Source organism: Herpailurus yagouaroundi, unplaced genomic scaffold (assembly GCF_014898765.1).
Source record: "Herpailurus yagouaroundi ecotype Mexico unplaced genomic scaffold, PumYag 188, whole genome shotgun sequence".
NCBI classification, from domain to species: Eukaryota; Metazoa; Chordata; class Mammalia; order Carnivora; family Felidae; genus Herpailurus; species Herpailurus yagouaroundi.
The window spans coordinates 11,868,891-11,895,341 of record NW_024412419.1 but is presented as its reverse complement, the minus strand read 5'-3'; the positions used below and the strand labels follow the sequence as shown (position 1 = coordinate 11,895,341).

The following is a 26,451-nucleotide window of genomic DNA, read 5'->3' as shown; positions in this document are numbered from 1 at the left end:
GCTATTATTCTTCATTTTTTTTGTTAAAAATTTTTTTTTTACATTTATTTATTTTTGAGAGACTGAGAGAGACAGTGCATTAAGTGGGGGAGGGGCAGAAAGGGAGGGAGACACAGAATCCGAAGCAGGCTCCAGGCTCCGAGCTGTCAGCCAGAGCCTGATGCGGGGCTCGAACCCACAAACTGTGAGATCATGACCTGAGCCAAAGTCAGACACCCAACCGACTGAGCCACCCAGGCACCCCTTTTTTTCTGTTTTAATACACAAGTTTGGCAAGATTTTTTCCCCTTAGTTCCTACTCACCTTGAATTTAATTTGTTCTCTGCACCTCTACCACTCACTCTGGCCCTGGATCTCGATTTGTTCTAAACAGAAGAGGGGTTCCTCAGTCTTCAATCTCAGCATCTAAATACAAGGAACATTGTTTTTCTCTCCTCGGAATTGATAGCTAACCTGATTTATATCTTCCCTCTAGAAGTGGAGTGGATCAACTCTAAAACCATTTGTTTAACATATTTAGCCATGCACACTGGATAACTGATGCAAAAGGTACCATGTATTTTTCATGGCTATTAATGTATAGTGATAAATTTGCATTTGGAAAGACTGTTCTTTCCAATATTTTACATTTGGGCATTTTTTTTTTCTTAAGTTTACTCATTTTCTTAAATTATTTCATTCACCTAATAGAAATATTGATCAAGTTTGAAGCACACTTAATGTTTGATTTTGTTAGTATTCTAGAATGGCATACATGTAGTGTAAGGACTATTTAGGCAAAATTTATTAGTATGCTCTTTTGTTTACTGGAATTCTGGATACCCTTCTTATGAAGATAAATTGCATTTGTTGTAACCCTTATTGGCATACACTCAACTTTTTAAGTAGTTAGACATTTTTTTGTCATTAGTTGCCAATCAGTGTCATTGTAATTCGCTACTCTTTAGCTCATTAATATTATTCATTAATTTTTTTGATTTTTATAGCGATTCTATTAAAATAATTTAAAAATTGTTTAGAAATCTTGAATGAGTAAATGTAAATATCCCAGTAGTTTGGAATAGGCCATCAGAAGAGTAATGGGGCAGGAAAGGAAGGAAATTAGAAAATGACAAAAGAGGTTTATGGTGGGAAGAGAGAAGAGTTTATGCCAGAAGTTGATCTCCTGTGTTTCCCTGGTGAGACTCTTTGACCCTTGAGAATGTAGAAGGGCAGCTCATCAGGAATTGCTCTAGACTGTTCTGTTGTGCCACAGTGTGCTTCCATCTCGCCCCTTGTGGCTCTGGTTTAGTGCCCACCGCACAGTCTGTAGAGGCTGTCTGTTGATGTAGCTTGATTCTCAAGCCAGTTCTAGCTATTATTACAAACTGAACAATTTTTAGGGTAATATATCCGTGTTTTTCAGATTGGGTCGCCATAAATTATTTCCCTCGAATGCCTGAGCAAACCAGGGGAAAAAAAAAAAAACCAAACAGGTTTTGGGGCTCACAAAACTGAAAACCATGGACCTGGTTGCCATCACTGCAGACGTTTTGTAGGTGGTAAAACCCCTTGCTGAGGGAACAGTGGCTTAGTGAGAATTACTGAACCTAATCCTACCTTTATTGCTATTTCTCCTGCTGCTCAGCACACCGCCTTATTCCAGAATTCATCCCATCCGGGGCCTGTGGCGGTCAGCCCCGCCCTTCTCGCGCTGTTGCTCAGCACAGGGAAGGACTGGAGCTGAATAGAACAGGTCTTGCTTTGAGACTCCTCATTCTAGTCTCAAAAGAAATTTTGTCCAGGGTTGAAAAGCAAGACTTTAATTTCATCTATTCTTTTCTTTAAAATTCTAAAGTTGTGGTCAAAATGCAAACTCCTTTGTTTACCTGGATCATTATGCTGCTTCACACTTGCTTCCTGAACTTTCCTCTCCCTGCTCCCTGCTTTTGTCCCATCCTTTCTTCATTCTGTCATTCTTCATTCTGTCATAAACAAATTCTTGTGAGGCTTCATCATTTTCACAGAACACTCTGTTTTTTTGTTTGTTTTTTGTTTTTTGTTTTTTTTTCAACGTTTTATTTTTATTTTTGGGACAGAGAGAGACAGAGCATGAACGGGCGAGGGGCAGAGAGAGAGGGAGACACAGAATCGGAAACAGGCTTCAGGCTCTGAGCCATCAGCCCAGAGCCCGACGCGGGGCTCGAACTCACGGACCGTGAGATCGTGACCTGGTTGAAGTCGGACGCTTAACCGACTGCGCCACCCAGGCGCCCCTGTTTTTTGTTTTTTGATACACATTTTAGGCTTATGTAGCTCTGGTCACGATTCATGTAGATAGTATTCTTGTAGCTTTTACAAAATTTACTGTAATAATAACCTCAATTATTATTTTTTTTTTTAATTTTTTTTTTCAACGTTTATTTATTTTTGGGACTGAGAGAGACAGAGCATGAACGGGGGAGGGGCAGAGAGAGAGGGGGACACAGAATCGGAAACAGGCTCCAGGCTCCGAGCCATCAGCCCAGAGCCCGACGCGGGGCTCGAACTCACAGACCGCGAGATCGTGACCTGGCTGAAGTCGGACGCTTACCCGACTGCGCCACCCAGGCGCCCCAATAACCTCAATTATTTATTGAGCACTTATTCAGAGTTATTTAGCAAGTAAGCAGTAGAGTTGAGATTTCAGAGAGATTTCATCTCTCTCTGACTCTGATGTAGATGCTCTTCCCATGACCCTGTGCAAAAATAGATACAGTTTTTAAAAGGTGGAAAATATATTTATTAGGCTTTATTTATTTGATCTTTAGAAGAACAGAGATAAATCTTTTTTCCCAGTGAATAGAACACAGATGTCTTCAGCCTTCTCAGATGTGTTGAACTCTCGAGCCAGTTAGTGTGTATCACCAAAAACTGGAGTAAATAATTGACATAGCTTCCCGCTGGTAAACCCTGAAGTTTACAATAGATCTGTGCAGTACTTATGATGTGCTGGGAGAGTATGTGAGAGTGGTAACTCTTTCTTCAGCACAAAGGGTTTGAAAAACTATACTTCGCTTGAGTCTTTCACCTGTATCCTGGGAGTTCATCACATTGGCTTGGCCATTTTGGATTTGGATGGGTACTATATGAAGGGAGTCAGCAAAATTTAGTGTACTACAGTAAGTGGTATAAAGCTTGTGTGTAACAGTTTTATAAAGAGTAAGCTGTTACTGTATTCATAATAATAATCATAAAATAATAGAGTTCATCTCTTTATTGAATCTTTACCAAGTTTTAGAGTAGAGAATGCAGTAAGTCCCAGTGAGATGCTCATAGTCTTGCAAGGAGAATTATAAACAAATCAACAGAGTAACATGTTAATATTATGAAAAGATAAGCTCAGAGGAAAGACTCATAATCCAGTTGGGGGGAAGGATTGTTGGGAGTAAGTAGCATTTGTCTACTAAGGCTTGGCTGTCCACTCTGAGTGACAGGAGCCTATTTCAATTGCTTCACTACAGTCCTAGTAAGTAACAAATGTTTTTGTGTTCTAATAGATGGGAATAGTGCTAAAAAGAAGTAAACTTGCATTGCTGCATTAGAATCAAGGTGCTGGTTGGACTCAGGTTCTTGGACTTCATAGGTTAAGCCTTTGTTTCAGAGTATCTTTTGTAGCCCTTATGTTGACAGATTTTGACTTTTTTTTTAAAAAATTTATTTATTGAGAGAGAGAAAGAGAGAGAATGAGAACCAGCAGGGGAGGGGCAGAGAGGGGGACTGAGGATCTGAAGCGGGCTTTGTGCTGACAGCAGCGAGCCCGATACGGGGCTCGGACTCATGAACTGTGAGATCGTGGCCTGAGCCAAAGTCAGCACCCCTAGATCGTGACTTTTATCTGGGTGAGTGAGGTAGTAGTGATGATATTAATGGAAAACAGGGAGAGAGTCCATGCAGTTGATGTGAACGATGCTTCTGGAGTTCAGCATTCGTTATGCAGAGACACTGGAAACACGAAACTATTAACAAGTCATATACCAAATATATTGGTGTCATTTTGTGTACTCATCACTGGCTGAGCCCTTAAACAGCTGCTCCTTTCTTACTCATCCTGCAATAGTCAAGGGACCTCGGGTCAGCCAGGTAGGACAGGGCTCTGCCTGTCTTACTGCTGTTCTAGGAAATGAAATGGCCAAGCCAGTATGTTTAAAATAGATTATATGGTAACATATAGTATAGAGCCAGCTTATAATTTTAGCTAAAACATTGTCTGAGAAGAAGCTAGTGTTACCGTTGCCCTGTACAACTGTAGCCTCTTTTACCAAATCGTGAATTCAGCTCATCTGGGGCTTTCTTCATGTAATTCACTACTTTATTAGTTTTCATAATATGCTTTGTGTAATTGAGTATTTTCTCTATAAAATCTAATGATTAAAGATAGTTGTGGAAGTGCCTATTCTGATTTACTTCTACCCAGTTGTGAGTTGATTAAATACTTCAGCTTTCATTGTCAATATGAAAATCCATCTGGCTAGAAATCTGTGAGTATTAAGTTTTGTTCATGTGTGGAATATAGTAAAATTGCTAAATTGCTAAAGTGATTTTCATTTCAAACATTTCCCATATGTTATGCTTATATATTTCCATCTCATTTTTGGCCTTAATTTTTGTCTGAAGAAGTTTTATCATTTTTCTATTTGTACATCCTATGATAAAATAGGAAAGATAAGTTTTGTTTCTGCTACAATTTGCTCTTTGCCACAATAGTAGGTATTGGACAGATTTTGTTAAATGGATCAATCAATGAAAGATAAGTGGGAAGGTGACAGTTAATGTGATTGGTCTTGACACAATCCGCAGCTGTCCTCACAGCTTCACTCAACTGTGAGCTCCTGGAGAAAAGACCCTGAATATGTTTGTTCTACGGGGCCTAACATAGAGCTTGGCATAAAAAAATACTAGTAAGTGTTTGTGGAATGAATAAGCAGTTGAAAGGCTGCTTTTATGCTGTTGGAGGCAGCGGCCTTCATTATGTTTAGCTTCTAGCTGTTAAAGAGAGTCAACAATCAAAATTCCTAACTGAAGAAAACAGTGCTATCGCTGTCACTGTAGGATGTTCTCAGTCATGAGGTGGCATGTCACCCACAGAGGAGTGACAGGGAGGTTGCTTCTCAGAATATATCAACATGGCACTAGGAGTGAGCACCCCGGGAGTGCTTTCACAGGGGCCGTGGGTCCTTGGTGGTCCTGCCCTCAAAACACCGGCCTGCAGCGTGTGTATCAGATACCATAAAGCATGGCCAGATCACAGGCCCCTCACAGAGTTTTTAGGGTTGAAGGATGGGAAGTCTGGCCCAGTTTGACCAGGATGAGAGAAGCAATGGGAATATCAGCTTTGTTTCGTTTCGTTTTGTTCTGTTACCTCTTAATTCCCTTTACCTGTTTTGCCCATTTCTCCCCATCCCCACAACTGCCAGTTTGTTCACTGTGTTTATGAGTCAATTTATATTCTCTTCAGATTCCACACACGAGTGAAATCGCGTAGTATTTGTCTTTCTGTCTGACTTACTCCACGTAGCACAATACCCGTGCATGTTGCCATGTGAATGACGAGATCTCATTCTTTTGTTTGGCTGAGTAATATTCCATCATACGTATGCACCACATCTTTTTTCTCCATTCGTGCATCAGCGGACACGGGGTTGCCTCCATATCCTGGCTGTCACAAATCATGTTGCAGTGAACATATGGGGCTCCTATATCCCTTCAAATTAGTGTTTTTCTCTTCTTTCATTGCTTACTTTCATTTTCCGGTAAATACTTAGTAGTGGGATTACTGGAATGTGTGCTTTGTCTATTTTTAACTTTTTGAGGAAACTTCGTACTGTCTTCCACGGTGGTAGGACCAGTTTGCATTTCCACCAACAGTGGAAACAGCTCCTAATGACATTTATTATATCTTGTCTTTTTTTTTCTAGCCATTTTAACAGGTGTGAGGTGAGAGATCTTATTCTGGTTTTGATTTACATTTCCCTGATGATGAGTGATAATTGAGCATTTTTTTTCATGTGTCTATTGGCCATCTTTTTGTCTTCTTTGGAAAAATGTCTATTCGTGTCCTCCGCCCATTTTTAAATTAGACTATTTGGTTTTGGTGTTGGGTTGTGTAATTTCTTTATATATTTTGGATATTAGCTCCTTTTTGGACATGCCATTTACAAATAACTTCTCCCATTCAGTAAGTTGTCTTTTCATTTTACGGATGGTGTCCTTTGCTGTGCAACAAGTCTTTTATTTTGGGGTAGTCCCAATAGTTTCCTTTTGTTCTTGCATCCCTTGCCTGAGGAGACCTGTCCATAAGTAGTTGGAATCGTGTGAAGGGAGGCATTGGGAATGTCTTCTTTGAGAGTAGTGAGGCACAGCTGTGTCAGGATACTGGTCTGGTAGGTCACCTCTGCCTGAAGCAGAGTTATGTTTGGGCTTCTTTCTTAAATGTACTGTGCAGATAGTTTCATCCAACTCCCACATATTGTGAAAGTAAACATTTAGCTCAGATATCTAGCGTGAATCTGTGTTCAGCCATAAAAATGAAGTGCGGATACATACTACAACATGGATGTACCTCGAGAACCTTCTGCTCCTCCAGAGAAGCCAGACACGAGGGGTTACGTGTTGTATGAACTCATTTATACGAAATATCCAGAATAGGTAAATTCACTGAGGCAGAAAGTGGATTGGTAGCGGACAGGGCTGAGGAGATGGGGAGTGGGGAGTCACTGCTTAACGGGTAAGTGGTTTTATTTTGGATCGACACAAATGTTTTGAAACTAAATGGAAGTGACAACACTGTGGACGTACAAAGTGCCACTGAATGTTCATTTTAAAATGGTTAATTTTCCATTATGTGATTTTTAGCTCGACAACAAAAAATGGCATCGCGAGTCCCATCTTTCCGCCAAAACCCCAAGACAAGCAAAAATGCAGATAATTAGAATGGATATCCTGTACTTCAGTTAAACTGACCCACTGTTTTCCTTAATAATTTTTTTTTTTTTTTTTTTTTTTTTTTTTTTTTTTTTTACCAGTGTACTTTTGTTCATTCTGTGTTTGCTGACTGGAATGTCTTCCTCCACCCATTTGCCATATCCAGATTTTATCCAGTCTTGAACGTATAGCACCCAGTGTAGTACTTCCTTTATACCTCTTGAACCCCCTTTGTCTTTCTCGAGGCCATATTCAAAATGACCTCTTCAACTTTTGAAGACCCCTCCACTTTTATCTATCCCTCTTTTTGGGCAGCTGTTATATTTGAACTTGGGTTATAGTCACTCACATCTGTTTCTTAGCTCTCTACCTGCTTGAGTTGTGTGGCCAGTAATGTATGGTTTCTCTTCCCCCTCACAGTATAAGTGCACAGTGTTCATTGACTAAATAGCAGAAGAGACCACACCTTTGAGAGGCTGCAGGAATACTAGTACTAAGCTAATTTTCCTATGGCTTAGCCATTCTAATTAGGGTGCAGTGATTTAAAAGAATAATTCATTCCTGGGGCGCCTGGGTGGCTCAGTCCGTCGGGCGTCCGACTGCGGTTCAGGTCATGATCTCATGGCTTGTGGGTTCGAGCCCCACATCAGGCTCTGTGCTGACAGCTTGGAGCCTGGAACCTGCTTCGGATTCTGTGTCTCCCTCTCTCTGTGACCCTCCCCCGTTCATGCTCTGTCTCTGTCTCAAAAATAAATAAACGTTGAAAAAAAAAAATTAAAAAAAAAAAAAAGTAATTGATTCACTTATTCAGCATTTAGCTACAGTGACAGGTGAGTACTGTGATAGGTCTGGGAGTACGAAGATGACTCTGACAGAGTTCTGGCTGCGGAAGAACACATCTTTGTCTTGTGTTTAAAATCAAATTCACAAGAGACATCCATTATTAAAGCCATCTGCACGGAACAGTCTAGTCCCGAAATGTCTGAAAACTGACCCTCATGGACTGGTGCAGCTTGTTCACGGTGCTCTTCCTCATCGCTGACTCTGATGAAGACAAGCCCACCTTGAATTCTCAATGTACTTCTACTAGTGAGACGGTTTCGTTTGAAAAGATTTTGGAGATTTCTTGTTAAATTTCACTGTGATCTGTATGTACTTCAATTCCCCCAAGGCCGAATCATCCTTGTTGTTTGTGGGACTTAAAGTGTTACTCCACCCTCCCCTTGTGTACTCCACGATGTCAGCAGGGAAGCACACATGTCCCCATACGAAGGTGCTGTGGGAGCGCGTACAGCTGATGATTCGGAGGCCCTAAAAATGTCTGAAGTGCCCTATAAGTGACCAAAGAAGATTTGATCTTAAGGAATCCAAGTTGATTAGTTTCAGTAGTCTATACCTTCTGGTATTCTGAATCTTTGAAAGTTAATTATGAGAAAGTAAACCGAGACAATCTATTTCTTCTGTTAGTATATAAATAGGCTTTTAGGGTGACTTTTTGGGTAAAGTTTAAAGAATTATATCTTCTGTTTTCAGTGACTGCTGTGAGTGATTTATCATAGTAGTGGAGATCAGGAAATTCTTTTAGGCCTTGGAAAGAAGTATCAATTTTAATACTCTTAAGGCTTAGCCACTGAGAAATTGTTGATAAAGTATATATTAAATGAGAAAGCACATTTTGACTTAAATATAGCATTACTTTTTTTTAGGCTTAAGATTTCACATAGCCAAATGATATTTTTGCTGGTCTTTTCCCATACTGCTGTAATTCTGAAGATGTAGTAATTAACAGTGAGCCCAGAGGGGGTCTGGCAGTGTGTTCATCTCAGCTGTTGTATGATAGTGGAGAGAGATTGATGTGTCATCACCTTCTCAAAGGTGGGCATGACATTATGTTCCATGAAATTAGAATATGAATGGAGGCAGCTTGAGAATCGCATGGTTATATTTTTTTCTGTAGTAAATTAGTCCTAGGAAGTTAGAACCGGGGATAACATGGAGGTTGCAGAGTCTAATCTCAGAGCTGTGGAGCCTAAGGCCTGGAGGGGTCACTCCACTTACAAGTTATAGGAGTAGGACTTGTACCCAGACTTGTGCTTATTCACCACAGCATAGCCGTTCTCCTCCCGGAGTGTAAGTGTGTGTATATGAGTGTGCACAGAACGAATGTTCGTGTGTCTTGTTCTCATCGTATTAATTGCACACTCGCTCTCTTACTTTTCTTCTGCATGCTCTTTTCTTCATTAAATTGAGTTACAGTGGTTCCAGGTGCACATTTTAAGTGTAAGAGCAAGGTTATTAAGAGGAATAGATTACAGCTAGGTAGAATACGACTAAGAGATCGAAGGAAAGCATTGCTTCCATATTTTTTTATTTCAAAAAATCCATAGTTGTTAGTGATGCTCTTATAATTTTCTTACATTGTTGACTCAAGAAGTCCTGTGCATATTTTTCATGTTTAGCCAGGCTATGACGACCTTAATCCTGACTGGAGGCTCTCTCCTGAGAAGAGAAAAAAAATCAAAGGTGAGTTGTACGAAATATGATAATTGAAACCTTATGAGACAGTAATTATATAGTAAAGGTGCTCCTTGATGATATATGTAGGGGATGAAAACAAATCTTTTTCTTTTTACCCTCCACGGTTCTCTCGCTGGGGCCCTGTAAAATTAGATTGACAGAAGACAGATTAACAGGAGAAAAACAAAACCGAAGTTACTAGCATGTACGTTGGGAGTAGTACCCAGAAATGAGTGACTCCGAGGGTTGGTTGGAAGTTGGTTTTCCGCAGCATCTTATCAAGGGAACAATAAAATTATTAAGTGCCAAGACAAAAAGAACTTTGAGTTTCACTCATTTCTGCATCTTAAAATATTTCTTATGTCAAACTGGTCAATTTTGAGGTGGCAGTCCTGGTCTCCTTCAAATCTTTAAGAGGAAATCATCATTGGGGCATCTGGGTGGCTCAGTCGTTGGGTGTCCGACTCTTGGTTTTAGCTCAGGTCATGACCTCATGGCTCTTGGGTCCGAGCCCCGAGTTGGGCTCTCAGCTGACAGCATGGAGCCTGCTTAGGATTCTCCTTCTCCCTCTCTCTCTCTGCCCCTCCCCCCTCAAAATAAACTTTAGAAGTGAAAACTATTATATGTCTGTCTTAAATTTTTTTTAAGTGTATGATTCTCTCCTATTGTTAGTCTGAAAAGGGATATGTGAACATTTTTCAAAACCTTTTAGAACCTTTATGATATGTATGCTTCATACACACCAGCATTTCAACCTGTTCTGTTGACATGTGTTGGTAGACTTCATTTTTTGAGAGGGAAGACCTAAAGATATTTACTGCTCCTGCATCCTTAGAATTTTGGACTTTGACAAATTGTCGGAACTCAGGTACCATTTTGTAAAAATTTGGGTGACGACTTCTAATTTATTTTTTCTTATTGAACACGTTTAGGGCCCAAATATGGTTTTTAAATTGATCATTGGACTAAATGTGTTGTAGTTAATGCACATTGACGATGTGCTTGTGTTGATTTACTTTCCCCATTAGATAAAGAGTCCTTTTACCCACTGATTGATGTAAATTGGTGGGCAGCCGGTGCAGTGACTTTGGCTCGCTGTTCTGGTGCTTTGACGGTTTCGTCGGTGAAAACTTTGAAGAATTTACTGGGAAAATCCTGTGAGTGGTTTGAACCATCACCTCAAGTCACTGCTACCCATGATGGAGGATTTTTAAGTTTGGAGGTAATGCTTTCCCTTTTGGAGCAGCTAGTGTGTTGGAAAGAAAACCTGTATTTCACCAAAAATCCAAACACCTGATTTAGTTCTTAGTGATTTTTGTCCATTATTTTTATTGAAGTATGGATAAACGTTTGATTGTTAAATTTTAGCTAGCCCATCATCTAATCTTGTTTTTAAAAACACCACCCTGTGACTGGAATCAGAGATTCAGTGAGGATAATAAGAAAGATCTATTGTTGAGTCAATTAAAAAATTTGCGCTGTAAAAGAATGGAGAAAATGGAGTCATTTTGCTCTTTGTAAAAGCATTTTTTCTTCACGGACATGACATATTTTGTTCTTTTTCTTAGATTGGACATCTTAAAATGTAAAAGGTATTTCTAGTTAGGTATGGTCTTAAACTATTTCCCTGAAGTTTGGGAACTTAAAAATTCTGGTTCTTTTAGTAAAGAAAGCTTGTTTGTCATGACAGAAGACTTGAAAATTGAGGCTAGTCCCATAAAGTTCTGTTTTTATCATGAACAATTCTTATTCTAAGTCTTTCAAGTGTAATGACCTTCAATAGCTTTCATTTCAGTGCAGATTCACAAGTATTTTTTTTTTTTTTTTTTTAAATCTCAAAGTTTGTTACTGAGTCTACAGATGTGATTTAAAAAGAACCATGGCTTAAAATCTAAGCCAACTCTGTTAAGTCTGGAATGAAAGTTATCTTCAACAGTCAGGCTTTCGGACTCAGAACTTTATGAAGCTGTTACACATTTTTTTTTCCCCAAAGGGAGGGAGGGCAGGAAAGCTAGTCTCAGTAAAGCAAATAAATACCTTCATGTTCATTTTCTAAATAGATGAAAAACTCCTGTTTTTTCTGCAGCAGGTACAAAAATACCAAAGTGAAGATATTAACATTCTTTTTGTTTCCCTAAAATAATTGCCAGGCATATATTTGGGAGATCATATTAATGAGCTGTTTTTAAAACAGGCTTTGGTTTTGGAGATTTGGAGCCAATAAGACAGAGGATCTTTCTGGAAGTGTTGATGTATATACTGTCTGTATTGGGTTCTCTTAAAGCTTATTCTTAATCACATGGCTCATGTCATGCATTGAACCAGAGCAGAATTAAAAATATTTTTCTCACTCTAAAGCTTGTCTTCAGCTCCTCACTACTGATTTAACATTTCCTTTTTCAATTTAGTGTGAGATTAAACTTGCTCCCAAACGATCTCGTTTGGAGACTAGGGGTGGAGACGAAGATGAAGGTGAAGAGGATTCTGATTCCGATCAGGAAATATCCGCGAAGGCTCGCTACTTCGGCTACATAAAGCAGGGCCTGTACCTGGTGACGGAGATGGAGCGATTTGCGCCTCCACGGAAACGCCCGCGAACCATTACTAAAAACTACCGCCTCGTGAGTTTGCGCTCCACGACTCCAGAAGAGCTTTATCAGAGAAAGGTGAGGGAGCGTCCTATCGCTGTCAGAGTGCATAGGCATCCAGCTTTTATTTTATTGGAATGAGAAAAACTAATTTTTTTAACACAGAAATTTAAAGAGGGATCGTCCTATCATTGACCTGTTAGAAATATCGGTATTATAGAGCTTTTGAAAATAATGCTGGTTTTTGTGCCTGAGGAATCAAAATAAAAACAGTGGATGAAAGATGAATTCACTGAGACCGTTGGTCCACTTTGTGGATTAGCTGGGTCTTTGCTGCCCTTCACGTGGCCTTCAGCGTTCACCTTATCTGTGTTCAGTGCAGCTGTCTCCTCAGACTGCAGATGGTGAGGGAAGAAATGCAGACTTGCTTTCTAATCAGGCATCTGCTTGGGAAGCAGATTTGGTCCACTCTGAGCATTCTAGTTGTTTGTGCCGGGTGCTGTAGTGTCCGGGGTGGCCTCTGACCAGGAGTCAGGCTGTCGGTTCTCCTTGTCTTGGTTTCACCATCATTTTATTCCATAAATATGGGCATTTCAGCTGTCTCTCAGCTGTCTGTTAAAGAGTGGAAAGAAGCGCTTGATCTGTCTGCCACTCAAGGTTTTGGGTTCCTGGTGCCACAGTGCCTATGAGAATAGTTGGGAATGCATAACATGCTGTAAGGGATAAGGTGATCGCATCATGATAGTGACATCATGATAGGCGCTTCAGTAATGTCACGTTCGTGTTCCCATTTCCTTGTCCCAAGATTGAAAGTGAAGAATATGAGGAAGCCTTGTCTCTGGCTCAGACGTACGGCTTGGACACTGACCTAGTGTATCAGAGACAGTGGAGGAAGTCCGCGGTCAACATTGCTTCCATTCAGAGTTACTTGGTATGTTTACATATTTTTGTAACGTGGTAAAATTCAAATTATGGGATATTTTTTGGTTACGGGCCTTTTTTTGGGAACATTATATATTGCTGACATTTCTAAAGCTTATTCAACCTGGAGGAGTTATCCGGTTGTATTGGCCCTGCAGCTGGACCTTGGTGCTGAAGATGTGTGAACAAATATTCACTGATAAGCCAGCTAACTATCTGGTTTTTTGGTCTAATCCTTTCTCTTCCTCTACATCACTTACCTTTCTTCACCTACATCATTCAGGGTCTCATCAGGAACCAGAAACCACCTAGTAATTTGGACTGGGAAAGTTTTAATATGGAGCATTTTTAAAAAATTTATTTTGAGAGAGAGAGAGAGAAAAAGCATGTGCATGCAAGCAGGGGAGGGGCAGAGAGAGGGGGAGAGAATCCCAAACAGGTTCCACACTGTCAGCACAGAGCCTGACGTGGGGCTCCATCCACTGAGATCATGACCTGAGCTGAAATCAAGAGTCAGACGCTTAACCAACTGAGCCGCCCAGGCACCCCTGGAACATTATTTTCTAGTGAGATTTCCTATAAAGGGGTAAAGAGAACATTAAGGACTACCCTAGGGCTGAAGGAGCATACCCAAGGAGGGAACAGACTTGGAAGGGAGCTGGGATTCAGACCTCACTGAAGAGTGGTTGCAGCACATCGGCAGGAAGAGTTCTTTGCGGTGTCTTGGGCCAGGGCTGGTTCTTAGATGCCAAGGTTGGCAGGTAGGAAAAGGTAGGATGGATGAGCAAACTGATGCCTGCCGCTAGGTGCAACAGTAAGCAGAGGTTAGGGGTCGGAAGACCTCAGATAAGGACCCATGGCCATGACTGAAAAGAAAAAGATCCTGCTATGCAGGTGGAGATAGTCTGGAAAGACACCTCCCCTTCTGCTGGGTGCCTGGGAGATTCACTGGGAAGGAATCTGCCCATAGGAGTACAACTGACATTCAGGGGAAGTTGTGTTCAGCAGAGCAAGCAGGGGAGTAAGCACTCTGGAGGGCTCCTACATGCATTGGCTGCTAAGCCACAGGAGCAAGAAGTTTAGAACCTGAGCCTGTTAGGACTAGAAGCCAGAGCCTTTCCTCCACAGTGGCCCTCTAGCGCCCTCTCCTGATGAAGCTTGATATTCTGTCCATTAAAAAATGGAACTCCTGTCTATCCCAGAGATAGCCGTGAAGAGAACTTTTGAAGCTGAGAGGCGATGTAACAAGCCTGCCAAATTCTCCCTTTGTGTTTAAATTTTCCAATTGGAATCGCTTCTCGGCCTTTTGGCTAAGATCAAGTGTAAAATTTCCAACTGGATTCCTCCTGCTTCCTGCTGCCTGAGTTAACGTGTGTTGTAGCCTGTGTATTTGTACCGTTGGCACCTTTGTGAGGGAGTGGTTGGGTTTCTGGCATGCTTTCAAGAGGCGTGTGGTTCTTCATGTGACGTTTAGAAAAGAAAATACCTTTGCCTGTAGGAAGATCTAAGAAATGTTGGGAAAATGTTGTAATTGTTTTCCTTACAATTTATGTACACGAGTAATTAAAAATAAAAATCTGAAAAAGTTGTAAGTAAGAAGTTGATGCTTCAATAAAACTGGAAGATAAACTGTTAGTACAAGTAAGACGCCAGAGAAGAGAGAGCGTGAGAGATAATGAAATACAGAGAAAAAGTTGCTTGTATATCCTTTAGAATATCAGAACACCAAAGCTATATTATCTTTCTTCTTTTGTGATCAAGACAGTGAGTTGTGAGTTTATGTATATCCGTTTAGGGCTTTTTCTGGAACACAGTAGAGGACAGTTTTGGTCTCTGAAGGAGCTGACAGGTGTTAAGAGAGAGCAGGTACATTTTTTTATTGGGAGAAATACTTAATTCAGTGAAATAAATAGGCAGTTAAGAGTCAAAGCACTTGACGAGGGGAGGTGAAAGGGGTACAGGAGAGACATAAATATGACCTTCCCTTTTAGGGAGCTTATAATGTTTCTGAGAAGATAAGCCTCATGTCTAAAATATAAATAACTAGGGGTGCCTGGGTGGCTCAGTCGGTTAAGTGTCTAACTTCGGCTCAGGTCATGATCTCACAGTTCATGAGTTTGAGCCCCGTGTCGGGCTCTGTGCTGACAGCTCGGGGCCCGGAGCCTGCTTCACTCGGGGCCCGGAGCCTGCTTCAGATTCTGTGTCTCCCTTTCTCTCTGCCCCTTCCCCGCTTGTGCTGTGTGTCTGTCTGTCTGTCTGTCTCTCTCTCTCAAAAATAAATAAACATTTAAAAAAATTAAAAAAAATAAATATAAATAACTATGCAGGAAGATTCCAGATAAATGCTGTGGGAACCCAGTGAAAGTAGCAATCATTTTAGACCTAGTGGTTATGGAAGGCCTTTTTTTTTTTTTTTAATTTTTTTTTTTTTAATTTTTTTTTCAACGTTTATTTATTTTTGGGACAGAGAGAGACAGAGCATAAACGGGGGAGGGGCAGAAAGAGAGGGAGACACAGAATCGGAAACAGGCTCCAGGCTCTGAGCCATCAGCCCAGAGCCCGACGCGGGGCTGGAACTCACGGACCGCGAGATCGTGACCTGGCTGAAGTCGGACGCTTAACCGACTGCGCCACCCAGGCGCCCCTGGAAGGCCTTTTGTAGTGAAGATGTTTTGAGCAGGTTTGAGAGAATTCAGAGCAGGCCTCCTGGAGTTAAAAGATTGGAAGGCATTCTTCGTGGGACAAATGGTATGAGCAAATGAGAAGAAAATGAGCATGACCCGTGGCATTGACTAAATCTGTCCTAATCATTGCTTCGTGTCTAGTTTAGTACCTGGTCCCCAGTAGGTGCCCACGAGCTATTTCTTGGATGAGTAAATGAGCTCTGTAAGTAAACCAATCTGCTGGATCTGGTATTCAACAGTAATGAACTTGGGGAAATATGATTAGAAAGATACATTGATTTGGGTTCTGGAGGATGTTGAAGACTTGTGATGACTTAAGCTTTTTATCTGTAGGGTAACGGGAAGTGTTGTGGATTTTTGACTGTGGAGGTGCTGAGGGAGGTGGTGTAGAAGACGAGTTGGTGTGGAAGGGGAGTGATGGTGGGGAAACCCTCTAAGGGCAAGAGACCCTTCTGGTGTCACAGATGTTATGTGTTGATGACATAGACTGGTATGGAGGCCATAGACCTGGAGAAGAGGAAGTGAGTTAGGAGACATTTGAAGGAAGAATTGATAGAATGAAATATGTAAAAAGAATAAAGGGTAAAAGTCAAATGTCACTTAAAATTTATAACCACAATGACTCTAAGAGGAGGGAAAGTCAGGGATTTTGAGTGGCGTCAGAGGAAGCAGTTGGGAGGGAGGAATAGGCCCTTGGTCTTTCCAAAGAATAGCATATTATGACTTTGATGATTAAATTATCATCCGCACTTTGTGATACATCTCATGGTCAAGTAAATACAGAACTGTGATGTGCTATGCCTCGTTAGTTTCGTTTCAAAGTTAAACATGCTTGTTACAATAGGATATATCTTACTTTGCTTTTCTGCTTTATTTTCGACTCTACTATATAGCCCAAATGCAAACTAACGAGCAGCTATAAAACTCTGGGCAGATCTTTTTTATGTTTCTGAAAAAGAGTCCTGAAGCTTTGGGTTTCAGCTTTGGGTTTCTCTTCCTTAGAAGAGAAAGGAACGCTGTAGGAATCTCATTCTCTACGTCCCATTTTAATCATTGTTGGGGAATTTTCCTTTTCCTGTGGGCCAAGGGCAGAGGTAGCTAGACTCCCTTAGGTATGGCTTTACAATTCTAGAAGGCAGCTGTTAGGTGCTGTCACATGTCATGGGTTCTGTAATGCCTCTTTTTTATTTGTATCCAGAGTAAAATAAAGAAACGATCTTGGGTTCTTCATGAGTGTTTGGAAAGGGTTCCCGAAAATGTGGACGCTGCAAAGGAACTGCTTCAGTATGGATTGAAAGGCACGGACCTGGAGGCCCTGGTGGCGATAGGGAAAGGAGCAGATGATGGCAGGTTGGTCACAGAAAGACTTGGATTCAGGAATAAAGGTGACTTTGTGAAAACATTTAAGCTGAGACGTGGTGAAAGGTAAACTTCTTTATTTAGGTTTATCCTGTAATGAGACAGTTGCCTTCGATCAATGCTTCCCTTATCTGAGGTCACAGCTTTCTTTACTTTGAGTTAAGTATTGTACATATGAGAGCTTGGTGCTAAGAAAAGAGCAAGTTCTACGAAGTGTTATTGGATGCTGGCAGTTTCTAAGCTGTGGGCTGAAGGCATGGACCTGGGTGTGCTCACTAGTCAGAAGCACCCCCCGGGCAAGTGTGAGCTTCATTCACTTTGTCTCTGGCCTCGTACCCTCTTTAGAGAATTGGAGTGCTTAAATTATGTGTTTTGCAAAAGCACTTCATAAGCTTTTAAGTACCACACAAATGCCTGTTAGTAATAGTAGTAAAGTTACTTGACAAGAGGCATTGCTCATCAGACATTTGGAACTCTTTAAAGTTACAAACGTGATTGTGTATTTGATAAATAAATAACGTAAATGAGACGGACATTCATTACCATTTTAAAACCTTAAAAAGAAGTGATTCAGATTATAAACTCTGGGCAACATTTTCTTCATCGGCCGTTTCACCTTGGGTGAATATAACCTCCCGTGTTTTCCTAAGTAGCTTTTATTGTCATGATTTTAAAATTTCTGTATGTGATGATTAGTGATGACGTTTTGCTCATCCTGTGGATATAGCGTGCGCATCTCTTTGCCTGCAATACAGAAAGCATTCTTTCAAATAATTGGTTGTTTCTGTTTCTGTGAAAGTCAACTTAGTAATAAAATCAGCCAAAGTAGTCAGCCAAAGTAGGAGAAAGCTGCTTTCATGAATAGCTTTGGGTCTTCTCTTTCTTCGTGCAGATTCACATTACCTGGTGAAGTAGACATTGACAATCTCCCCTATGAAGAGCTTTCACTACCTGATGAAGAGTCTGCCAAGAATAAGAAGGAGAAGGAGATGAAGAGGAGACAGGAACTACTTAAATTAGTAAACTTTTCGAAGTAAATGATTTATTGCTGTTCATTTGCTACTGTCTTTAAAATAACTAGTCAGTTAAGTGTGTTCTTTACTAGGATTAATTGCTCTCAATTATTCCAGCAACTTCCATCAAATGCATTTGCTCTTATTTCACCCTGGTGCTTCTGTGTATTGTTCTGTCAGTTTGGGGCTTAGTGGAATATTGGTTATTTTTATTCTATTTTAACTCCTAGAGAACTGTGCTTCTGTGTTAATATAAGTGGCCTAATATTATTCACAACAGGTTAACACTGGAGCAAAAGGAACTTTGCCGTTGTCGGCTGAAATTACTAACCTACTTAGATCGGCTTGCAACATACGAGGTGAGGAGTAGTTTTAATCAAACCAATTTATGTTTGTTCGATCTGTTATTATAAATGCTACGGCTGCCCTAATATCTGACAGATCTGATCTTTATAACTGTTGTTTACAAAAATATCATTTTGTGCAGAAGCAGTTTCTCTTGCATACCAGCTTTGGTAAAAATTAGAGATTGTGGAAGGCACAAGTTGTTGTGTTAGTCTAGGGAATAGAAAGACTAGCTGTTTTGGTATATATGTTTTTTGGATGTATGACCCTTTTGATTTATTTTACATTTTTATTTTCAGGTATGGTGTGTAGCTGTCTCTAGCCAACTTTCAGTATATACTGGGTTTTCATAACCCTAATGTGAATATTTCTTACTCATTTTATTTCAGTGATTTGTCGAATTTAGTTGGTTGAACTTTGATTCTAATTATGGCCAAAATTAGACACTTGAGCTTAAAAAAAGTATACTTTATATTTATTTCTTTCGGGGACACAAACCCTGATGTTCAAACCACGTTTAGTAGCACGATTCAAGTGTTGTTAAAACTATTTCAGCAAATATAAATAACTTAGATGGCTTTTTCACATGACCCTTTTAGCCGAAATTACCCAGAAATTAATACAAGTTTCCAACTTTCAGGCTTCCCTGGCAGGTTACTTCCTCGGTCTGTGTTAAGCCTCCTTTCTGTGGGCCTTGGTACTGGCACAGCAGACGCCCAGTAAATGTGACACCTGATGATGTGATCTTGTCCCTGTGTTAATACGCAGGTATTTAATCCTTATCCTACCTGCAGGCAAATCCAAGAGACTTTGATTTCCCACCTGGTAATAAAATAGAAGTGTTTTCAGACAAAATACCAATGACAAAAGAGGGCTATTTATGGTTATTAGAAAACATAGTAGTGAGTATATCATTTTCATACAAAATACTTTTTTTTTGTTTTTGTTTTATTTTTTTTTTTTAATAATGAAATTTATTGTCAAATCGGTTTCCATACAACACCCAGTGCTCATCCCAACAGGTGCCCCCCTCAATGCCCATCACCCACTTTCCCCTCCCTCCCACCCCCCATCAACCCTCAGTTTATTCTCAGTTTTTAAGAGTCTCTTATGGTTTGCCTTCCTCCCTCTCTTTTTTTTTTCCCCTTCCCCTCCCCCATAGTCTTCTGTTAAGTTTCTCAGGATCCACATAAGAGTGAAAATACTTTTGTCTGTAACTACTGCTAGTTTGTTGGATGGCCATATTATTTTAAAGCCTACCTTTTACTGTGTTGGACTTTTTCTTCTAAAAAAAAATTTTTTTTTTAACGTTAATTCATTTTTGAGAGACACAGAACATGAGTGGGGGAGGGGCAGAGAGAGAGGGAGACACAGAATCCGAAGCAGGCTCCAGGCTCTGAGCTGTCAGCACAGATCCCCATGTGGGGCTTGAACTCATGAACTGTGAGATCATGACCTGAGCCGGAACCAACAGTCAGACTCTTAACTGACTGAGCCCCCCAGGCATCCTGTGTTGGACGTATATTTTGAGGTAATACATAAAAGCGTGTTATGAACTGTAGAAGTCGGTACAGATATAGTTTATTATTTTTTCTTAGCCTTTGTTTTACTAAATCTTACTGATTTTGAGATCTTAAGGAGTTCCATAAAATGTTCAGAGTTTGACTATGCAGTTAATTTTTTTTATTGCCCTTTAGTTACTGAATTGCTATTTCCTATTTGGTAATATTTCCGATTCGATAATAGGAGGTACTATTACATTTTTTAAAGTATTTGTCGAGCCCACTTTCTTAGTGAATTAGGCTAATTAAGCTTTCAAAAAGTAGGTGAAATTGATGAATTTGGCTATTAAAACTTAAAAATGAAGATGTTCAGATACAGTGGCTAACCAGCTGGATAGTGGTAGAGACAGGCATTGCATTTTAATCATAGTGCATAGCTTATTTTATTAATTCTGTGATGAATTAGATAAAAATGGATTCATTTAAAGTTCACACGAGTGCCTGGTAAGTACCAGCTGTCATGCGGGAGGTGGAGGTAAGAATAGGGAGCTGTCCTTCTGGAGTCTTCACTTTATAGGCACTAAGTGACTATAATAATGTGCAAAGAACTGGTGAGGGGGCATAGTGGAGTCCTGGGGGTGTCCCAAGAAGATGCCTCAAAGGAAGTGATAGTGCAACTAGTACTTAAAAAAAGGCAGGCGGATTTTAGGGGGAGGGGGGGATTACTATGAGGGGCACATGATGATAGAAGTTCCGTAAAGGCATAGGGGATTTGTCTTGTTTGTCTTGACATCCCTAAACTCAGATTGAGGAGCTCAGCAAATATTTGTTGAAGCAATCAGTAGGTCAGACAGTACCTTAATAAATACCAACACATTTGTTGAGGACTTAGCCACTGTGCTGTGAACTTAATCCAGATTATTTCTCAGCAGTCCTTTGAGGCTGGTACTGTCCTTCCAGTTTTATGGATGTGAAAACTGAGACTTGGGGAAGGAAGGTAATTTGAGTAGAAAGCAAGAACTCCTAATGAAGTCTCTTGTATTCAGTAGCCAGTGCTGATGAGCAGCCTGCTGTATGAGGAAAGGCCTAGCGGCATTTAAGAAGATGGGGTGCACCTGGCAGAGACAGCTCGTGGGGTTTGGCGGAGGGGCAGCACAGACCAAAAGGAGGAGGGGTGGTTAGAATAGCTTCTGGATACATGATGAAAGGACTTGCATGCTGCGTACGAACTTGAATTGTTAGAGATTGAGTGGGTCTAGGAAACAACAGGAAGGGGGTAAGTGGAGACAGTTGTGGGCAGCTCTTTCAAGAAATTTTGTTTCAAGGGAGCCAAGAAGGTGGGGGTAGCTACAGGGTATATAAAATCAGGAGGTTTTTTTTTTTTTTTTTTTTTCCCATGGAAGGAAGAAGACGTTTTGTTCGTATACCAATGGGAATGAACCAGTGGAGGGTGAGGAGGAATTTACTGAACAGAAGAAAGAAGAGATAATGGCATGATTGTAGAAATAGGAGAAATGGGATCCGGAGCTTGAGTGGGGTTTGAGGCTGTTTTGGGAGCAGATGTATATAATTTTTCTGTTGTAACTGACAGAAGGAAAATCCTATTGGTATCGGTACAGGTAGATGTACAGTGTTAGTGGGTTGGAAAATGAGAGCTTTCCCATCTAATAGTGTCAGTTAAAGTATAGGAAGCAAGTTTTTAGTCGAGAATGGAGATGGGAATAAGGTGATGGAGGTTTGGAAAGAATGAAAGAATTGTGGAAAAGTTCTTAACAGAATAGGAGAGAAAGCCTGTTAGGGAAATGTTGTAGCATTGTGGGACAGCATGTTTGAATTGAGTTTATAAAATTTCCAACTTTCTTTAAAATATAGAGAAGAGTATAATGAGCCTGGATGTACTCACTGCCCAGCTTCAACCATTTTACCAATCTTGTATCTTACTCTCCACTCCTGCCTTTTCTTTCACTTAGTCATTTCAAAGCAAATCCTAGACGTCTTATCATTGTACCCATAAATACTTAAGTAGTGTCTGTAATTGGTAAAGACTTTAAAAAAATAACCACAATAGCACTGTATTATTTCTAACAAAATAAGTAGTAATTCCCTAACATCATTTGATGTCCGCCTCACATTCAATTTCCCCAGGTTGCCTCACGAATGTTTTTACGGTTAGTTCATTTGAATCGGGGCCCTAACGGTGTTGAGATCTGGAAATGAGAACTGTCAGCTTGGTTTTGTAGTATTTCTGCAGAGACTTCGGGTAACTTGTAATCAGGGTTCATAGTTGCCTTTGACTAAGGATTAGGTTTTGCCAGGTGAATATGATAAAGGGAAAGAAGCAAGGGATTAAAGAAATCTCTGTATAATGATGGGCCAGGGATTAAGTTGGTTAGAAGGGATAAGAGACTGTGAGGAGAGAGAGCAGGTAAAAAGCCTAGGGTCGGTGGATTGGATGTGTCCGTGAGGCTGAGGAGTTGCTGGAATGGCAGGGACGGGGTGGGTGGAAGGAGCAGTCGCTCACAAGTCTGGTGCTTGACGTGGAGGTGTCCAGAGAGTTCCTTCTTGGTAAGAAAGATCCAGGGCGGTCCTAGGATGTGTAACTGAGGGAAGAAAGGAAATTACTGTTGTGGATGAGGTCGGGGAGCGGAGAACACTTTTGAAATGCTTGCTTGCTTTTTTGGTTTCCATGAGTATGTGTTAAACTCTTCCCCCTCCCCCTTCCTTCTCTGGCTCCTCCATCTGCTTTTCAGGTGCAGATTCCTCTCGCCCCCACTACTCTACTTTTTGGTTTTTTTGGCCGATCCTTTAAATGATGTTGCTCCCTCCTGAAGGCTGGTTTCACTCAACTTAATCCCCCTCGAAAACATAGTCACTTTTGTTTTTTTGTTTTGTTTTTCAATATATGAAGTTTATTGTCAAATTGGTTTCCATACAACACCCAGTGCTCATCCCAAAAGTCATAGTCACTTTCGTATTAATTACAATACATCCTCTACATAACGCATACCTTACCCCAGAACTCCAGATCTATCCATCCACTTGCCTTCTGGGAAGCTTCTTTTAGACTTGCTAAAGTTCCAAACCCAACATGTTTGCAAGTGACCTTCTCAACCCTCCATCCTCCCTCCCTCACCTCCTCCACACCTCCTTATTCTTCTCTCTTTCCTACCTCAGTAAATTCAGTCAACAAATTATTTATCGGTTATTATGTGAAAGCAGTCTGCTAGGTATCTGGGGTTCAGCGTGAAACATGGCAGATGTGAGCCCTGTGTCCTACGTGGCAGAGGGGAGGTCTGCACCTGCAGTTTCCTTGGCTGACTCCTTCCCGTTTGTCTTTTACGTCTCAGCTTCGGCGCCACTTCTGGGAAGCCTTCTCCGTCCTCCCAAAACTAGTTTCATAGCACCTTTCCTATGTGTGCGTGTTTCCCTTTCTCTGTTCCTAGCTGCTCCTTTGTCTTCCCTACTAGGTTTTAAGCAATTTGGAGGGCAGGGCAAGTGTATTGTTCATTGTATCGCTGCTGCCTGTCACAGCGCCCCTGGCACATAGTGGACACTCGATAAATATTTGTTGAACGAATGAATGGTTCCATCTGCATTTTATGTAGATCACCAGCAGCAGTAAGGTTAATCTAAAGTTCCCCTACAGACACAGGTGCTTGTCCTACACAGCTGTGTATAATGGTTGCTTATTTGTTTTTAGCAGGTGGTGGGTTTTGGTTGTCCTACTCTAATGAATTTTTTACTGCCTATTTCATTTACTTTTTAATTTTCCTTTATATTAACAGCATTTATAAATACAGCCATTTTCACAATAAAGGCAAGAATGCAGATGTACTACTTCAGTTAACAGTTGATAGTTTAATTAATTCAGGGCTTATTTATTTAGGGAGGCAGAGTTGTAAAGGTTTTTTAATATTGTCACCCATATTTAAAAGCCTTTTCATTATTAAGTCGCTCTTTCCCCTCAGGAAATCCTGGGAGTACCTCATGCATCTGAACAGAGATATGATGCTGAATTCTTTAAGAAGTTCAGGAATCAGAATATTGTTCTCTCAGCAAGAACTTATGCTCGGGTAATTTCTTTTTTGTAAATAAAATAATTATGGTTATTAACACTTTCTAAGTCTCTGAGCCATTCGGTTAATGTTACTGCATGCATTTGCCATTATTTCATTCTTTGTTGTAGTATTAATGTAGAGAAAATGGAACCATATTTAAAAAAAAGTTTTTTAATGTTTGTTTATTTTTGAGAGAGAGAGAGAGAGAGAGAGAGAGTGAGCATGAATGGGGGAGGGCCGGGCTCGGGCAGGGGGGGCGGGCAGAGAGAGAGGGAGACAGAATCTGAAGCAGGTTCCACGTTCTGAGCTGTCAGCATAGAGCCCGATGCGGGACTTCAACCCACGAGCCGTGAGATCATGACATGAGCCAGAATTGGGTGTTTAACTGACTGAGCCACCCAGGCACTCCTGGAACTATATTTTTAAAAATGTTTGTTTATCATTCTGAGTTTTAAAAATAAGTAATTTTCATAGCATTAGATTGAGATATGTGGTGCAGACTAGGAAGAATTGGAAAGATTTCAAAGTACCTTTTATATCAGAACTGCATAGTGAGCTAATTTTAGGTTTTTGGATGTTGTCCTACAAAATCATTCCTTTTTTTCTGAGGTTTACATTGGAAACTTAACCCTTGCCGTTTGTACAGGAAAGTAATGTACAAGCCCTAGAAATTCTGTTCACTTATCATGGATCAGACCTGCTTCCTCATCGCCTCGCGATTCTCTCCAACTTCCCAGAGACCACTTCTCCACATGAATATTCTGTCTTGCTGCCTGAAGCTTGGTATGTGACTTTGTTTACTGAATTTTATCTTTTTTCTAAATAATAAGTGTTTTGTCTCATGCTGAATAATCTGTATTAAACAAAAGTAATTTTAATGTAATCTACTTAAACTTTTTTCTGATTATAAAATTATTTCTATTTTATTTTTAAATGATCTCAGAGCCAAAATGCATCTAGCTTAACAGGATGACCTTAATTTAATGAACATGAACTTTTCTTTGTTTATTTTTTTTTGTTTGCTTTTCTCTGAAAGCTAAAAAAAAAAAAAAAAAAAAAAAAAGTCTTTTGATGATAGAAGTGAACAAAAAGAAGCTTGAGGTGCTCTTTTCATCTTCATATCTCTCCTACCCCTGTATAGTGATATGTAAAATGCATTTTGTGAATTTATTTTTTTTAAATTTTTTTTTTCAACGTTTTATTTATTTTTGGGACAGAGAGAGACAGAGCATGAATGGGGGAGGGGCAGAGAGAGAGGGAGACACAGAATTGGAAACAGGCTCCAGGCTCCGAGCCATCAGCCCAGAGCCCGACGCGGGGCTCGAACTCATGGACCGCGAGATCGTGACCTGGCTGAAGTCAGACGCTTAACCGACTGCACCACCCAGGCGCCCCTCATTTTGTGAATTTATATTTACAAGTGTTTTAGAATATAATTTATTTTCTGCCCCTTGGCAAAAATAGATCTAATATTAATAGAAATGACTTTTTTCTACTGTAAATTGTTAGTATACATAAAGGGCCATCCCTTAAAAGTAAAGAGGGGGCTACTGTTCCAAAAAAATTTTTTAAAGTAATTTGAGTTCCTTTATGGTTGTCGTCTTCTGATGTCTACTTAACCATACGATTTTCTGAAATTTCAGAATTGGTTTGCAAAATATTTTTAAATGCCCAGCGCTGGATTATCTCTGAATGCCCGTGGTTCCTTTACTGGAGCTGCCGTTACCAAGTTAAATTGCAAGAAATATGTTAGGTATATCATATTGTAGTGCTGTGGTGTTTTGGGGTGCGGTAATCAGAAGATAAAGTTACGTGGGATCATTGTGTTGGGATGTGTTGCTTAGACAAACTTTGAAAAGATTGGTTTCTTATGAGTCTTTACTTTCTCCATGTGTTTAAAATGAATATAGTTAAAGTTTTTTTTTTCTTCTTTTTTTGCTTAATTTTTGTTTCTCAAGATCATGTTGAGTATATTTTGCTCCAGGTGGAAAACATGAGGAAAAATAATAAGTTTTAACAGTAACCTGTGTCTGTGTCTCCTCATAATTTTGTGGGACATCCAGCAGGGCGGGGCCTCTTCTAGGAGCCTCTTCCATAAACGTCCTCCTTTTCCTGTGTTCTGATCGTTTTGTTTGGTCTTGTAGCATAACCCCTTTCACAATATATTTCAGTCATTTTCATTTCTGCTCTTCTCCCTCTTGTTCCATCTTTAATAAATATCCAACCTGAAGCCCGAAACCAACTCTTTAAGGCACAGACCATCTCTTACTTAGTTTTGGATCCTCACAGTCCAGGGTTGTACCTGTGCAGCAGAGTGTCTGAAAATGTTTGCTGACTGGGTGAAGTAGATCCGCCTTGTGGCCATTTATGAAAGAGATCAAAAGCTGTCCTGACGGGAGTGCGGTAGAATATACTTCACCTTTAACAAGGGAGGCGCCCTGGTGAACTTTCCACCAAGGCTGCCACGGCCTTCATTCACAACTCTGGCCTTCATTCACAACTCTGGCCTTCATTCACAACTC

The 26,451-nt window shown here is 40.4% G+C and overlaps 1 protein-coding gene across 4 annotated transcripts in view; it reads left to right on the top strand.

Moving 5' to 3' along the window:
• NBAS (NBAS subunit of NRZ tethering complex) overlaps positions 1-26,451 on the top strand; it is a 366,039-nt gene that overhangs the window by 95,273 nt on the left and 244,315 nt on the right. For all 4 annotated transcript variants that reach the window (XM_040496113.1, XM_040496112.1, XM_040496111.1 and 1 more), the window contains 9 exons: positions 9,402-9,465; positions 10,488-10,681; positions 11,868-12,125; positions 12,853-12,978; positions 16,851-17,002; positions 17,904-18,044; positions 18,305-18,383; positions 23,840-23,944; positions 24,576-24,712. In XM_040496113.1, the coding sequence (XP_040352047.1) occupies positions 9,402-9,465; positions 10,488-10,681; positions 11,868-12,125; positions 12,853-12,978; positions 16,851-17,002; positions 17,904-18,044; positions 18,305-18,383; positions 23,840-23,944; positions 24,576-24,712 (1,256 nt within the window). The remainder of the gene's footprint in view (positions 1-9,401; positions 9,466-10,487; positions 10,682-11,867; positions 12,126-12,852; positions 12,979-16,850; positions 17,003-17,903; positions 18,045-18,304; positions 18,384-23,839; positions 23,945-24,575; positions 24,713-26,451) is intronic.